The 14179-nt window shown below is 43.2% G+C and overlaps 1 protein-coding gene across 7 annotated transcripts in view; it reads left to right on the top strand.

The window, feature by feature from the left end:
* Positions 1–536: 536 nt before the first annotated feature.
* TNRC18 (trinucleotide repeat containing 18) overlaps positions 537–14179 on the top strand; it is a 161344-nt gene continuing 147701 nt past the window's right edge. For 6 of the 7 annotated variants that reach the window (XM_051999993.1, XM_052000017.1, XM_052000010.1 and 3 more), the window contains exon 1: positions 537–3647. In XM_051999993.1, the coding sequence (XP_051855953.1) occupies positions 3434–3647 (214 nt within the window). In that variant the 5' untranslated portion in view covers positions 537–3433. The remainder of the gene's footprint in view (positions 3648–14179) is intronic. The other variant, XM_052000002.1, reaches the window with a different exon arrangement.

A 14179-nucleotide genomic window follows, 5' to 3' on the forward strand; every position in this document is an offset into this window, starting at 1 on the left:
CCTCTGGATCCTACAAACTCTGTAGTCTTCGTCCCTTTGCCAGGTCCCCAGTACGCAGGAAATTGACAGCATTCCCATTAAACAGCGGAATGAAAAGAACTGAATTGCAGCTACAACCATCTTCTACTATTTTGATCAGTCAGCCCAGACTGGGAGGGGGTTGGGGGAGGAAGAGGGAGGAGGAGGGCAAGGGCGGGCGAGGGGGGGGGTCCACTGGTGGAGAGGGGAGGGCTGCCTGGAAACGGCCGGGAAAAATTCTCACCACCAGTTTTGATCATTCAGCCCCGCCGAGGGGAGCCTGGAAACTGCTCGAGCCCCTTGGTCCATAATTGGTTTTATAGGAATGGCTGAGGGCCAAAGTGTTTACATGAGCGTGATTGGCAGCATAGGGAGCCAATGAGAGGTTTACTATGAGATCCTGGCTGGCCAACTCGGGAGGAGGAGGGAGCAGGGGAACAATGCTGGTTTCATTGCTAAAGAGTTGTCCTCCCTCCCCCCCCCCATTTTTTTTTTTTTTTTTTTTTTTTTTTAGATCCAGCGAGAGGAACTTGAAAGGGGGTTGTGTAATGTACCTTTTCCAATCCCGGGCTGTATATGGAGATTTGGGATTCTTTAAACCAGTGCTACCTGGATTTTATTAAAAAGCGGGGACCTCTGGAGAAAGAAAGCTGGATTTTCCAGGAAAGCAGAGCAAGCCGGGTCGCAGAGCCTGTTTGCTGGAGGGTGGAGGAGTTGGCGAGCCGAACGGATGGACTAAAGGACATTTTCATACCAAAAAAAGGAAAGGCGGGCAAAAAGTCTGAGTTGGATATAATTCCCCAGAGGGAAACAAGAACGGGGGGCAGGCGGCAGGATGGCCGAGAGGCGAGGCGGTTAGGCGGGAAGGGGATCATCCGCTCCAGCAGGTAGGTTTTTCCCCAGTCTCTTATTTTTTGGAAAGTTAAATAGTTGCTTCTCCCACTCGAGTCTCCTACCATAGGTTTTACCTGCCCTGCTCAGCCTTCACTTCAACCCTTCTCATCCTCAAAGAACTTGGGAATGCAAGGACTTTTCTGGGATCTGAGCTGCATTGAACTCTTCGACTATTCCCCATTTCCCCCACCTTAACCCCCTCCCTAAGACTTTCCCTTCTGAAAAATGCAACCGGGAAGGCGGGGATCCCCACTCCATTACAAAAACACCCCAGCTTTCCTCCATGCCCCTGCAGGCTGAGAGAGATGGGGAGAGGGAGAGACATTTTAGATTATAGGCTGTTTTTAATTAAAAGCCGGAATTCAGCCATTTTAACTGCATTTAAGGGAGAAGAAAAGTAGGAATCATCCAAGGCAGCGCACAGAATGATAAATCAACCCTTTCCATAATCTGAATAAGAAGCTTCAACTTTAAGTCTCTATTTTTTGTCCTGTATCTATCTTTTGAAGACAGTAAAAAAAAAAAAAAAGTAAATTTTTAAAAAAATCACGTGAAGCTCACCTACCGCTGTGCTTAAGATGGAAAACATGTATCCAAGGTTGTGGTGATATTAGATTTTTAAAAGTAAATGTTTCATCTGGTAACCAGAGAATTGGAGAGAAGGGAGGGGGACGAGGGACGGATGAGCTGTTTGTAAGTAAAAACCAGGTTAAAATAAGAAACCATTAACAAAGCTGGTAAGAGAAGCCCTGGTAAATGACTGGAGGTAGATATTTTTGGTTCAGGGTATTTTAAGCTTAAATTATGTGCAAGTCCAAAGGGAAGGAGAATGTGGCAAACTCCCTGCTAGTATTTACTCTGTAGATAAGACACCAGCAAAACCGAATACTGGAGGCTTGTCCAGGGGATGTGGGACTCTTAAGACTGGGGAGGGATTTGGGTTAGTTTGTCGGGGGAGATAGCTGCTGGGGTTTTTTGTATAGTTAAAAAAAAATGTATATATAAAACATTTCGGCTGTTTGTAGTTGCCCATCCCGCTTGCGTTTGAAAAGAGAGGGAAATGTATCCAAACTGACTCTCCCTTCCCCCAAGAAATCAGCAAAGGACAAATCTTTTAAACAAACAGCTTTAAATTGGAACTTCGGGAATATTTACCAAACATGGGGGTGGGGAGGACGGAGGAGGAGGATACTCCCTCTATTGAGAATTTTAGGAGTCAGATTTTAGGAGGGGAATTTTTTTTTTCAGTTGATTTTTTTTCGAAGATGACTGAAGTAGACTTGATACCATCACCCACCCACCCCAACCTTTCAATTGCCCATCGCCATCCCCCAGGTTAAGGTTAGCGACCTCCCTTTTCCATACAGAGTTTCAACGAAAATGAAACCATAGCCTGCCCTGTTTTATTTTAAAATTTTCTACCAAATCCTAAGGTTAGAATGTATGCCACGTCTCACGGAATTTTCTGAGACAATCTTGTCACAGAATGGGAGGAAGGAAAGAAGAAAAATCCCGACTTGATTAATAAAAGCATTGTAAAACCCTTGCCCCCACTAGTGCAGCGGAATGGGAATCTATTTATAGTGGATTCAGGAAAAAATAAAATTCAAAAAGGGGACAAAAAGGGGGAAATGATTTAAACTAAAGAACTCACAAGGTTAAATATTAAACTTGTTCCATCAGATACTAAGCAAATGTTTAATGAGATATTTTAATCTTCAGAAGCAAAAGATTTCACAGTTTTTAAAGCTGAAACATGTGACATTTTGGAATAAAACATTTCAACGGGTGGGATCAGGTCTTTCCGAGAGAAGCAATACTAGCCTTTCCTTCTCTGGTTTAGAATTTCTAGAGAAAGGGGAAAGGAGGAGGGGGGGGGGGGGAAGCCTATGAAAACTGCCCTGGAGATTGTGTGTATGTCGAGGGGAGTTAAAAAAAAAAAAAAAGCAGCCTTCATTTTTAGTAATATTTTGAAAGTCTAGATCTGAGGAAGACCGAACGGGAAGAAAGCAGCGGTGATTTTTAAAAATTGAAATGCGATGCTCCTTTTATATATATATATTTTTGGCTACGGAAATACCCGCTGGGTCTAATGAACTGCCTTGCTCCATTCAGGGGCAAAGGGAGACTTTGGGGGAGAAGACACTTAGGAGATTTTTCAGAGTGGTTTCCCTTTTTTGGTGGTGGAAGGGGTGTTGTTTGTTTTTTCTTCGGGCCGGGAGAGTTCCGCGGGCTCCTGCCTACCTGCTGGCCCGGCTCCGAGCGGTGCTGCAGTACGGAGGAGGGAGCGGTAGGAGGAAAGAGCTCTAACTCCAGTGTTTGTGTCTCTGATCTCTCCCCACCGCAGGCAAAGAAAATGCCCCCAGCGGAATCTCCGCCGGCCGAAGACCATGGAACTGCTCCGAGGCTTATATTTTAAACCCCTTTGATTTGGGGTGTGTGGAGGGGGGAGGGGCCCTGGAAGGGGGGGCGCCTGGGGAGGGGTGGAGGAAAACGAAACGGCTTGGAAGTTGGCACTCAGATGATGGATGGCCGAGATTTGGGGCCTCCCCGGTCTGTCCACGGCCCCCCCCCTCCGCTACTGTCCGGATTGGCAATGGAGAGCCACCGGGTCGGTGCTGCCACGGCCACCGGCCGCCTGCCTTCCTCTTCTGGCCATTTGGCCGCCGGGCTGCCGGCTCCTCTGCCGCCGGGAAAGTACATGCCGTCGGGAATCAACCTCCACTCGCACCCGGGTAAGTAAGGGTCTGAGGTCCCGGCACTCGACCTCACTTCCCGGTTACCGCTTCTGGCCCACTCTGTTTCCCCTTCATTGGAGAGCTGTGGCCTCCCGACCCTCCTGAGTTGCAGTTTTCTAAAATCTGATATAAATAAGTACTGCCGACTTGAGGCAAAGGGGATCTTGGAAGATCCAGTATTAGAATATTGGGAAGGGGAGCAGGGGAGAATTTCTGATAGGATTTTTATTCTTTCAAGTAAATGCACTTGGAAATCTTCCCTGTCTGCTGCTCCTGCAACACTTTCAGTCCACTTGGGAGTGTTTCCTTGGAGGATAAGGGAGTCTGAATAGATCATCTCCTGGCTTTAGGGACCGGATCAGAGAGTTGAACCCCTTCCCAAGAGGGGTATCGGGCATAGATAGCAGCTGATAGTATTTTGTTAGTATTTCGGAAAAGGAGAAATCAAAATGTTTCATTTCCTTTGGGACGGGGCCGGGACTGGAGACCTCTCGAAAGCTTGAGAATCCTTGGAGGCTTCAGCAAGAGAGTTCATTTCGTGCTCGAGCTACTCTTGGCTCGACTCGGGAGCGAGCCTGGGTTGTTTGGCTGAGGCAGATAGAGGCTACCGGAGTTAAGATCGGGGAAAGGAGACAGCTCTGTCTGTGAAGGAGCTTCCTGGGAAAAATTTGCCTTCCACTGAAAAGCATGTGTCCTGGGAATACAGTGGGCAGCTGCTTCAGGGGCAAGAGATTAATTTACACTGAACCCCCTTTCCTCTCCTCATCCTCTGAGTCTGCCCTGTCCCATAGGGTGCGGCCTCGGGTTGGCTTTGACTTCTCTGCTTAGGGGGAGTTGATCTCCCAGCGTAGCTAGTTGGATATATTCCTGCGGCAGGAACCAGGAAGAGAAAGCCCGAGGCAGAGCGGACTGCGAAGGGATCAAGCAGGTCCAGGATCCTTAAGAAGTCTCAGTTTACAACATCCTTCTTCCCCAGTCCCCGGGACCTAGTCCCCGGCCTGGGAGAGCTGGTTGACTGCTTCGTGACCGACCGCTGGGAATTCAAGCTTAGGGTTAGGAAGGGATAATTCCTAGGCAGCTTTTATAGAGGCAAGTCTACCCGAAGAGTGTCGTTTTCAATTTTAGAGCATTTTAAGATACCAGGACAAAAATCCCGCAAAAATCAGAACGATAACTTTTTTCTTTAAAAAATATCTTTTCTCACTGACTGCCCTTTTTTCCCTTTAAGATTTGTTTACTAAAATTTTTGGAAACTCCAGTATGTTTAATAACATCCAGTCACTCTCCTCTTTTCGACTGTCTCAGTCTCTGAACTCCTACCGCTGACTAATTCCCAGATGTTGGGCAGTCAGACTCCTAGCTGTACCGGGACTGAGCTTCAGGACTGCGGGGGAGGGTAGCAGAGGGCTCTACTGACTCGGGGTGGTGAATTGCCTTGTTCGATTGTGGCTCTTTGATGTGGCAGCTGTCGTCTGCAAAGTTGTGCGGAGACCCCCCTGCCCTTCTGCGGTTCAAGACTTTTTTTTTTTCCTGGGGTGTGGAGAAGGGGACAGTAGACTTTGCTAAGGTGACAAGATTTTGTGTGTGCTGCTGCAATCAACTCTGCCTCCCTTCACCCTTCTGCAATGAATGACTTTGAAATTTTGCAAACCTGATTGCCAACATCTGCAGAGAAGGAAGCTGCCCAGATCGAGGGGAAAGATTTATGGGCTAGGGAATGGTTGGCAGTGCCAATTTTCCAGGTGCTGAAACGAGAGGTGTAAAATGAACAAAGCAATAAAAGTGAACACATGGGCACCGGTCCCCCACTCCACCCTCTCTATCCCTCGACCGGCTGGAACTAAATCCAGCTTTCAGCAGTCTACTCTCGGTTGTCTTCTAGTGACCCTCTCTGCTCCCCCGAACTAAGACTTGCACACGGTTTACTTGAAATTAACAGCTAGTTTTGCTCTCTCTGAGCATGGAGTCCAAGAGCTAATTGGTTCAACTAACTTGGCCTGGAGAGAGAAGGGAATTTTGTTTTGTTGGACTCCAGCTTTGGGCCCTTCCTACGCACCACTTGTCCCTGCAATTGTGACCTGTCACATTCTAAGCTTCTCTCTTGCCCTGTGTTGTTTACCAGGTCATGCCGTCTGTTCCCTCAGCAGTTGTGGAAGTGGGAGGCTGAGGCGGCTGCAGCGGCGCGCTGGGACGCGTAGCCTAGGGCTCGGACTATGAGGGGCTGGGGGAAGGGAAAAAGAAAAGCGACCGAGTTCCTGAATCCTGGAAACTGGGGTCTCTGGAGAAAGGCGCCGAGGGCCACTGGAATGCGGAATCGTCCCTCTTCCTCGCTTAGCTTTCCAGCATCCTCCCGGTCCTTCTCCTTCCCCCATAGCTCCCCCCTCACCATTTCTAGACAGAAGAAGCATCCCAGAACCTATCATTAAAATTTAATTCTTCTCAAGAGCAGGGGGCTATTTTGTTTTTCTTTTGAGGGTTTTTTCCCCCCCGATCGGTATTTTAGGGCGTTAACTCACTGGAAAATGTTCGACCGGTGGCTGCAGCATTCATTTGAGCGCTGGGGAAAGAAGGGAATGTATCTAGCGGTGGGAAAATCTGAGAGGTGGGGTTTGTGGGGTGTTCGCATTCTGACTGACCGGGGATTCTCTTTCCTGCTTCTGCCGGGTCGGATTGGTCCCAGCCCCGGAGCTGACGCCTCCCTCCCCTTCTTTCTACCCCCAGTCCCGGGGGCCCAAGTCGACCTCTTCCCGCTTTCTCTCTTATTTATTTTGCGTGTTTAACTTTTCAGGAACCTGCCCGGGAGCGGATCGGAGGGACAAAGGGTCTTTGTGAAGCGACACTGTGCAGGGGGTGGGGGGAGGGGTGGGGGCGACCTCTCGGAGCTTGCGGTGACCTAGAATGGGGGACATTGGGGGAGATGAAGTGGGGCGGGGCGGGATTGTGTGCTGGGGTGTAGGGAACCGACGCGGAGGAGGGTCTTAGCCCTAGCCTAGCTCTGGAATCCTCAGGGTGCCGCGGCGGAATGGATAAGTGCTTAGCGCTCTCGGTCTTTCCTAAGACTGTAAAGTGGGGGTGGGGTGGGGGAGAGTGCAAAAGGATAAAAAGCCTCGCCTGCTTCCCCCCCCCCAAAAAAAAAAAACAAAAACAAACCCGAAAAGATGTGGTCCTACGCTTTCCTTTTGAAAAACCTAGGATGAGAAGACCCAGGAGTTCTGGCAAGACAGTTAGCCTGGCCTAGATCAATGGGCTGATCTTGCGGTGATGACCCTCCCTAGGCCCGGCTAAATTCAGTGCTCACTGGGCCTTGAAATGACTGGAACTCTATTCCCTTCCTGGCGTCTGGCCCGGATGGGCAGGAAAGGAGGGAGCAAGTCCGTACTAGACGCCACGTCTGCCTCAACTCTGCCGAAGAAATCCCCTAGTTAGGAAGCAATAGGGGGAGGGAGTCACCTGACAGGACTGGGATTGGGGTCGATCTGTGCTTTGGTAGGAAAAAAAAGGGACTAGATTTGGGTTACTGTGGGGTGGGAATATAGCAAATTAGTTAATAGCCCTGCCTTTTCCCAGGTGCAGACTGTAGTAGGTCCACTACCCCCCCCACCCCCTCTTCACCCCTCCTTATTAGGAAATGGACTACTTGGAATTGAATGCAATTTTGGGAAAAATGCTTTTGTGGACATTAAACGTAAACCCAATCAGAGGTCTAGAGTAGGGGTTTCTAAGCTTAACCCCAGAGATAAACTGGGCATTCCCCTTTTCCCAATGACGGGGCGGGGGGGGGGGGGGAGAGGGGAGAGGGAGGAAGGGAGGTGAAAGGGGGCGGCGCGGGCAGTCCGTAGGATCTTTTAGGACTTTGTAATTATTTCCGCTGGTTCTATTTTGGTCTGCCTCAGGCTTTTTTATTAACTGGGCCTGGCCAGTCACCCTACCCACAGCCCTGGGGCAGGGGCTGGGCTTAATCCCAGAGCCCAGACGTCGGCCTCCATGAAATTAGACCTGCTCTGGGCCAGCCTCTTTCTTCCCCGCTTCCACCCACCATTGGCTCCCGGGAGTAGCCGGCCCTGACTGGGTCAGGTAGGTGACTGGAAGAAGGTGGAGCCAGGTTCAGTTACGAAGCTCCCTGCTCTTTGTCCCTTCCACTACTGGGACGGGGAAGCCGAGGTTAACACTTCCTGGTGGACGTTTAAGGCTAGTTTTTCTGTAGTTTCCTGGACTAGCTCTTCTCTTCTTCCCCATGAGAGAGAGCTTTTAATTCTATTTTGCAGGGAACATTTTTTTGGAAGTTTTTTATTTTTTAAGTTTTTCATTTACATTTTAAATATTCAAAACAGTTATGAAGCGGGTAACTTGTTATTACTCCCATTTTAAAGATAAGGAAACTAAAGTCCAATGAGATTAAACTTAATTTGCCCAGGGTCACATAGCTGGTTTGTAACAGATATGGGACAAGGATCCAGGTCATCTGACTGGGACCAGAGTTCAGTTCTTTGAACTCTTGTTTTTTTTGCCTTTCTTAATATCCCCTGAACTTACACAGTGCCTGGTAAAATTATAGGCACTTAAAAATGTTAGTTGACTCTTTTCAACACTGTGTTTGCCTTTCTGGAAGCTAATCTCTAAAGCGTTAATTTCTGAATATTTGTTGACTGATGTCATGAAGGAAATGTCAGGAGGGTGTGTTAAACCAAGAAAAAAGCTTTCCTGTAAAAGGTCGTCACATATCAAGGGAGGATATCGGTATTGTTTAAAAGCTTTACCTCGTTGGAATGCCGTGTATTAGATGATTCAAATCTCTTTTTCTTTTCAGGTATCCTTACCTGGATCTTTGTCTAGGTATTTTTTTATTTTTTTAGAGTTTATCATTTTAATAATAGCAAATATCGTATTTAAATAAGAGTTCAATGTTTGATATAGATTCATATGAGCCTCCCATAACAATCCTGTAAGATTGGTGATTGTGGCAGAATGATTAATACCATTGATTCTGTTTCTACATAAGCAAGTGCAATTCTTTCATTTTTACAAATGAAGTAAAAGGTTAGTGTTGGAATGATTTGCCTGAGATTATTCAGGGCTAGCTTCTGACTACCGCTCTTCTCAAACACAAGGATGTCTTGGAGTTTGGCTGCTTCTTCATAATTACTTGGTTTTTATTATGTTTTTTACTTTTACTTATTTATTAATCTGAATGGGGCCTGAGGTAGTGATGCTACCCACCAGGCTTCCTTTGGTGCCCACTGCTAAGGTTTTATTTCAGTTTCTCATTGCCGCTAGCTCCACTTCTTGAGGGTTTATTTAGGCTAAACGTGGAACTTAATAGCAGTTTCCTCTTACTGGAATACTAGTAAACTATCTCGAAATACTCTCAAAAATACTAGTAGAGTCTCTTTTCTCCCTTTTTCTTCCCAGCAGGGCTTCAAGATGAAGTGGAAGGGTCAGAAGACTTGAGTTTGAGGACCCTATCTACTTGTGTGGCCATAGGCAAGTCACTTTACTTAGCTGAGCCACTTTCCTCATCTAGTAAACTCATTGGAGTACTAGTTTTTAGTGATAGAACCTCTTCATTTTGCAGATGAGGAAACAGGCCAAAATGGGTGAAGTCATCTTCCCAATGTCTTTGAACTAGTAATCGAAAGAAGTAACATTTGAAATGAGGTGCTCCGATTTCCAGATCCAGTGATGTTAATGCTGCTTGCCAGTGCTATGTGATAATAGTTAGCGTTTATACAGCACTTTAGAGTTTGCAAAGAGTTTTATATTTTCCCACTTGATCCTCAAAACATTGTGAGTAAGTGCTGTTATTATTCTTATTTTATAGATGAGAAAACAAGCCGAGAGAGGTTAATTGACTCATCAAGCTAATAAGCACATGAGGGAGGATTTGAACTTAGTTCTCAGGTTTAAAGTCCAGCCCTTTATCCATTGTTCTATCCTGCATAAACATAGGATTGTTATTTCTTAAGCTGTAGGGTGCTGGACATAGGTTCTTTCTTTGAACTTAGCCCTTATTATGAATTTGTGGCTTTAACTTTGATCAGAAAGGCACTCTCCTTACAAGGGAGATTCCATGTTTTAGGTTAAGCATCTCTCCTATAACTAAGCAATAGATGATATCATTCTTGCCTTAGCTGTAAGTGACCACAGATTCATTCCATTATTAGCACATGGTTCTTCCCTAGGCGTTGCTACTGGACAGTTAGCATAAGGTAAAATGTATTTGGACATTTGGGTGAGGCTGAAAGACTGAAAAGTCAGTTCAGCATTAGATTTTGGGAGGTGATATTAGGCACAGAAGTCGGAGGTTATCTCATTGTCAGCAGCCCCAGGCACTTCACCACAGTATCCTGTGGCTCCTATTGACATTTCTTGTTGTTCTCTAATAATAAAAATGATGGTAATGGTTAATGTTAATATAGTACTTTAAAGTTTGCCAAGTGCTTTACAAATATTTCATTTTATCCTCACAAAAATCCATGGGAAGTAGATACTGTTGTTTATTTATTTATTTTTACAGATGAGGAAATTGAGTCAGACAAATTTGAGTGACTTGCATAGGGTCATATGTGGATGAATGGATTAGTGTCTGAGACTGGATTTGAATTTAGATCTTCCTGACTCCAAATTCACAGCTTTTTCCATTGTGCTATCTAGTTGCTATAGGGTACAACAAGAATGTAAGGGAAATGCAGAGGAAATAGAGCTTGAAATAATATTATAAATTCTTAGTCTTATAACTAGAAGAAACTTTAGAGGTCATCTAATCCATGTATCTTATTTTACAGATGAGGAAAGATTTCCTCAGGTCACATTAGTACTCTATAGAAGATCTGGAATTTCTAACCTAAATCCAGTCACTTTCCACTTACAAGTACTTTTGTTTGATACCTCGAAAGTATCATATTAATAGTAAGGAATAGGCTCTAGACCTGTAATTTTATTGGTGAAAAAAACTCATCTCAGGAAGGTGTATACGAGCACCTTCTCTGCAGTTTATGCTCTCAGAATTGCCTAGGACACTTAGTAGTTAAGTGACTTGTCTAGGGTCACACAGCTAGTAGATGTCAGTTGAAAGAGATGATTCTTTGGACTTTAAGTAAGACTAGTTTTTGTTTTTATTTTTTAAACTGTGCTGCACTTTATCTCTACATTAAAACAGAAATTCTCAATATAATATTGAGATCATAGGCTATTAAACCTGGGTGGGACTTTAGATTATGAAATAGCATCTGTCAGAGCTGAAAGTGACCTTAGAACAAAGAACATGAATGTAGCTTCTGGGAGAAACCTTTGAGACCATCGAACCATCCTTGCATGACTTCTTCCTCCCCCACCCCCCACCCCCCAGGGTCCTTCTAGTAAATGTGACCTAAAGTAATTGCTATTAAGTGTTAAAACCTGGCTAAAACCCAGGTATGAATAATTTTAGTCTAGTAGCAGCTAACACTTATGTTGCTGACTACTGTAATGACTATAATGTGATGTATAGGGAGGTATAAAATAGTGCCCCTACTTTTATCAAATGAGATAATATTTGTAAAACACGTATTGGGGCAGTTAGGTAACACAGTGGATAGAGCACTGGGCTGGAGTTAGGAGAACTTGAATTCAAATTTTGGAGCACCGTGTGGCTCTGGGCAAGTCACTTAACTCCATTTTCAGGGGGAATAGGAGTAGTAGTAAAGTACTTAGCTCAATGCCTGGCAGTTAATAGATACTATATAAAATGCTTATTTCTTCCTGTCCCACTCTAAAATAGCCCGTGTATGTCTTTTTAAAATCATACATATATTTAGATCTGGAAAGAGATGTTAAGACATCATCCATTCCATCTTTCTTATTTTATCTGTGAGAAAAGGTCTAGAGAAGAGGCTTGCTAAAGGTGACATTGATAGTAGCAACTCTGCCAGTTTCACACAGATCCTTTAACTCTAAATCCACTATTCTTTCCACATTGGTACCTTAGTGACATTAGAGGGAGAAGGAAGGCAGGATCTAGAATTCATACCTTCATTGGTAAAAATAGGAAACAGTAAGCCAACAGTATTGGAGGGCATTTGATATTGATACTGAACTGTGATTGTAAGAATAATTGTGGGAAGATTGAGTTTGGGTTAGCTAGACTTCTCTTTTGGTCCTCCAGTTTTTCTCAAATGGCCCCAAAAGGACATTTTACACTGTGATCTTTAATGTACTTTCTGGGCTCTAATATTCCATAGAATTCTGTGGGAAAAGTGGAGAGAACCATGCTGATATTTGGAAATAGGATTGGAAATCTAAGATATATGTGTGTGTATATGTATATATATATATATATATAATATATATATATATATATATATATATCTATCTATCAACATATATTTATATATTATTTATATATATGCATACATATACAAATCAAAATAACACATGTGTATACATATATGTGTATGTGCATGCAATTAATGTAAATATAAAACCCAAAAGAAATTCCTAATGATTTAACAGGTCAAAGGATACAAACAAACAAAAGAATTGCAAACTTGTCAGTGACCCTGGAAAAGATTGCTTCAGATTATTAAGAGAAATGCAAATTCAGGCAACTGTCATTTCACTTGGGTGTGGGGAAAAGGCAGGCACACTAATACACACACACTACAGCTGTGAATTGTTTATTTCATTCTGGGAAAACAATCGAATTATGTAAGTAAAGTCATTAATAGTTGTAAAAAGACCTTTAATTCAGACATTTCCTCTACTGGACTGGGAAATCAAACGCAGAAAATTTCTATGTATGCAAAAATTTTGGTGTCTGAACGGAATTGAATTTTATTTTGTTATTTAAAAATGTTGAAAGCATAGGATTTATACAAACAGGGAAAGATGTATGGCCATATTCAGAGTGAAGCAAGCAGAAAAATCAAGGCAATAATATGCACATTGGCTACAGTAATGTAAATAAACAAACAAAAAATCCCACTAAAATGAAGGAAGAAGCTTGAGTAATTATGTCCAGCTTTTGGTCCCAGAGAGGAGATGAAAAAGCACTTGCCTCTTTTGGTAGAATCTGGGCAAGGGTGGTAAATATTGCAAATGCTGTTAATTATTCACTCTAGACCCTCCGGCCAGTTTTATTTAACTCATTTTCTTTGTTAGGAGAGAGGCTTATTTGTTGGTAGTAAGGGAATATGTCTGAAAATGACTGTGACATAAAAAGAGAATGCAACCTTTGGAAAAAAAAAAATTCAAATCTACACTTTAAGAAAAAGACTAGGAAGAATGGGGCGTTAAAAGCCCAACTGAGAAGCTTGAACTTGATCATCTTTATACAGTAAAGGTTCATCTTAGATTCTAGAGCAGGGCATATGATTAAGTGATATTTTAATTCATTACAATTTAACAACATCACTGTTAAAAATACAGTCCTCTAGGAGCTTACAAGAAGAGGAGAGGGGGAAATAACATATACATCAATAAGTAAGATTGGTAAATAAGTAAAATCAGGAAAATTGAGTATGGAGACAGCGACAAGGGATTTAAGCCCTGAAGAAAGGACCAACATCCTAAGAATCAAAAATGAATTAATTCCTGTCATGGGGGTACTACTCCTGTTAGAAAAGATGAGTATTGAATTCTAGCCAAGTAGTAGTAATGATAATGGTAAATAGTTATCATCTACTTTGGCTGGAATATTATGATTTCTAATAGGGAGTAAGAAGAAATAAGTTTGAAAACCTAAATGGAAGTAATATTGTGGATGCTTTAAAGTACGGAGCTAAGGAATTTGTAGTTAATCTAAGGATGGGACTGAAGGCCTTTGAGTAGAGGAATGAAATAGTCAGAGGAAAATTATTTTGGCAAGAGGATGAAGAACAAATTGGAGGGAGGAAAGACTGGAAGCAGGGAGGACAACTAGGAAACTAAGGCATATAGTATTTGGGTTTTGAGGACCTGACCTAGGGTAAAAGGAAATCAGTTCATGGTATATGAGATGAACTAGACAGGAAGGAAGTTTAGTGATTGTTTCAGATCAGAAAGAAAGAATGAGATACAGGAGAGAGTCATTTTGTGGAGAATCCTCCTGTGTGGGGTGAATATGAATGGGGAAGTGTGGGAAACTGAGAATGAGTAAGGCTGTAAACTTTCCCACATGTTTACTAGGCATGCCATCAGAACCAGGTCCCTTTACTTTGTTGATAATCAGTTTCTTTTTTGTTAAATGAGGCTAATAATACTTGTGCTATAGATTGAGATATGTATAGATATATACATAGATACTTATGTATATATACATGTAAATATGTAAGAATAAATGAGATAACATGTAATTTTTTATTGTCCAACTCTTCATGACTTCTTTTTTGGCAAAAATATTGGAGTTGTTAGCCATTTCCTTTTCCATATATATCTATTTCTATATTCTCTCTCTTTGTCTCTTTCATTTTATATACACACACACACATATTCGGATGGGTAGCTATGTGTATATATACACATAGATATAGATAAGTGGGTAGATGTTTCGATCTCCAGTACAAGTATAATATATA

Source organism: Antechinus flavipes, chromosome 1, assembly GCF_016432865.1.
Source record: "Antechinus flavipes isolate AdamAnt ecotype Samford, QLD, Australia chromosome 1, AdamAnt_v2, whole genome shotgun sequence".
NCBI classification, from domain to species: domain Eukaryota; kingdom Metazoa; phylum Chordata; class Mammalia; order Dasyuromorphia; family Dasyuridae; genus Antechinus; species Antechinus flavipes.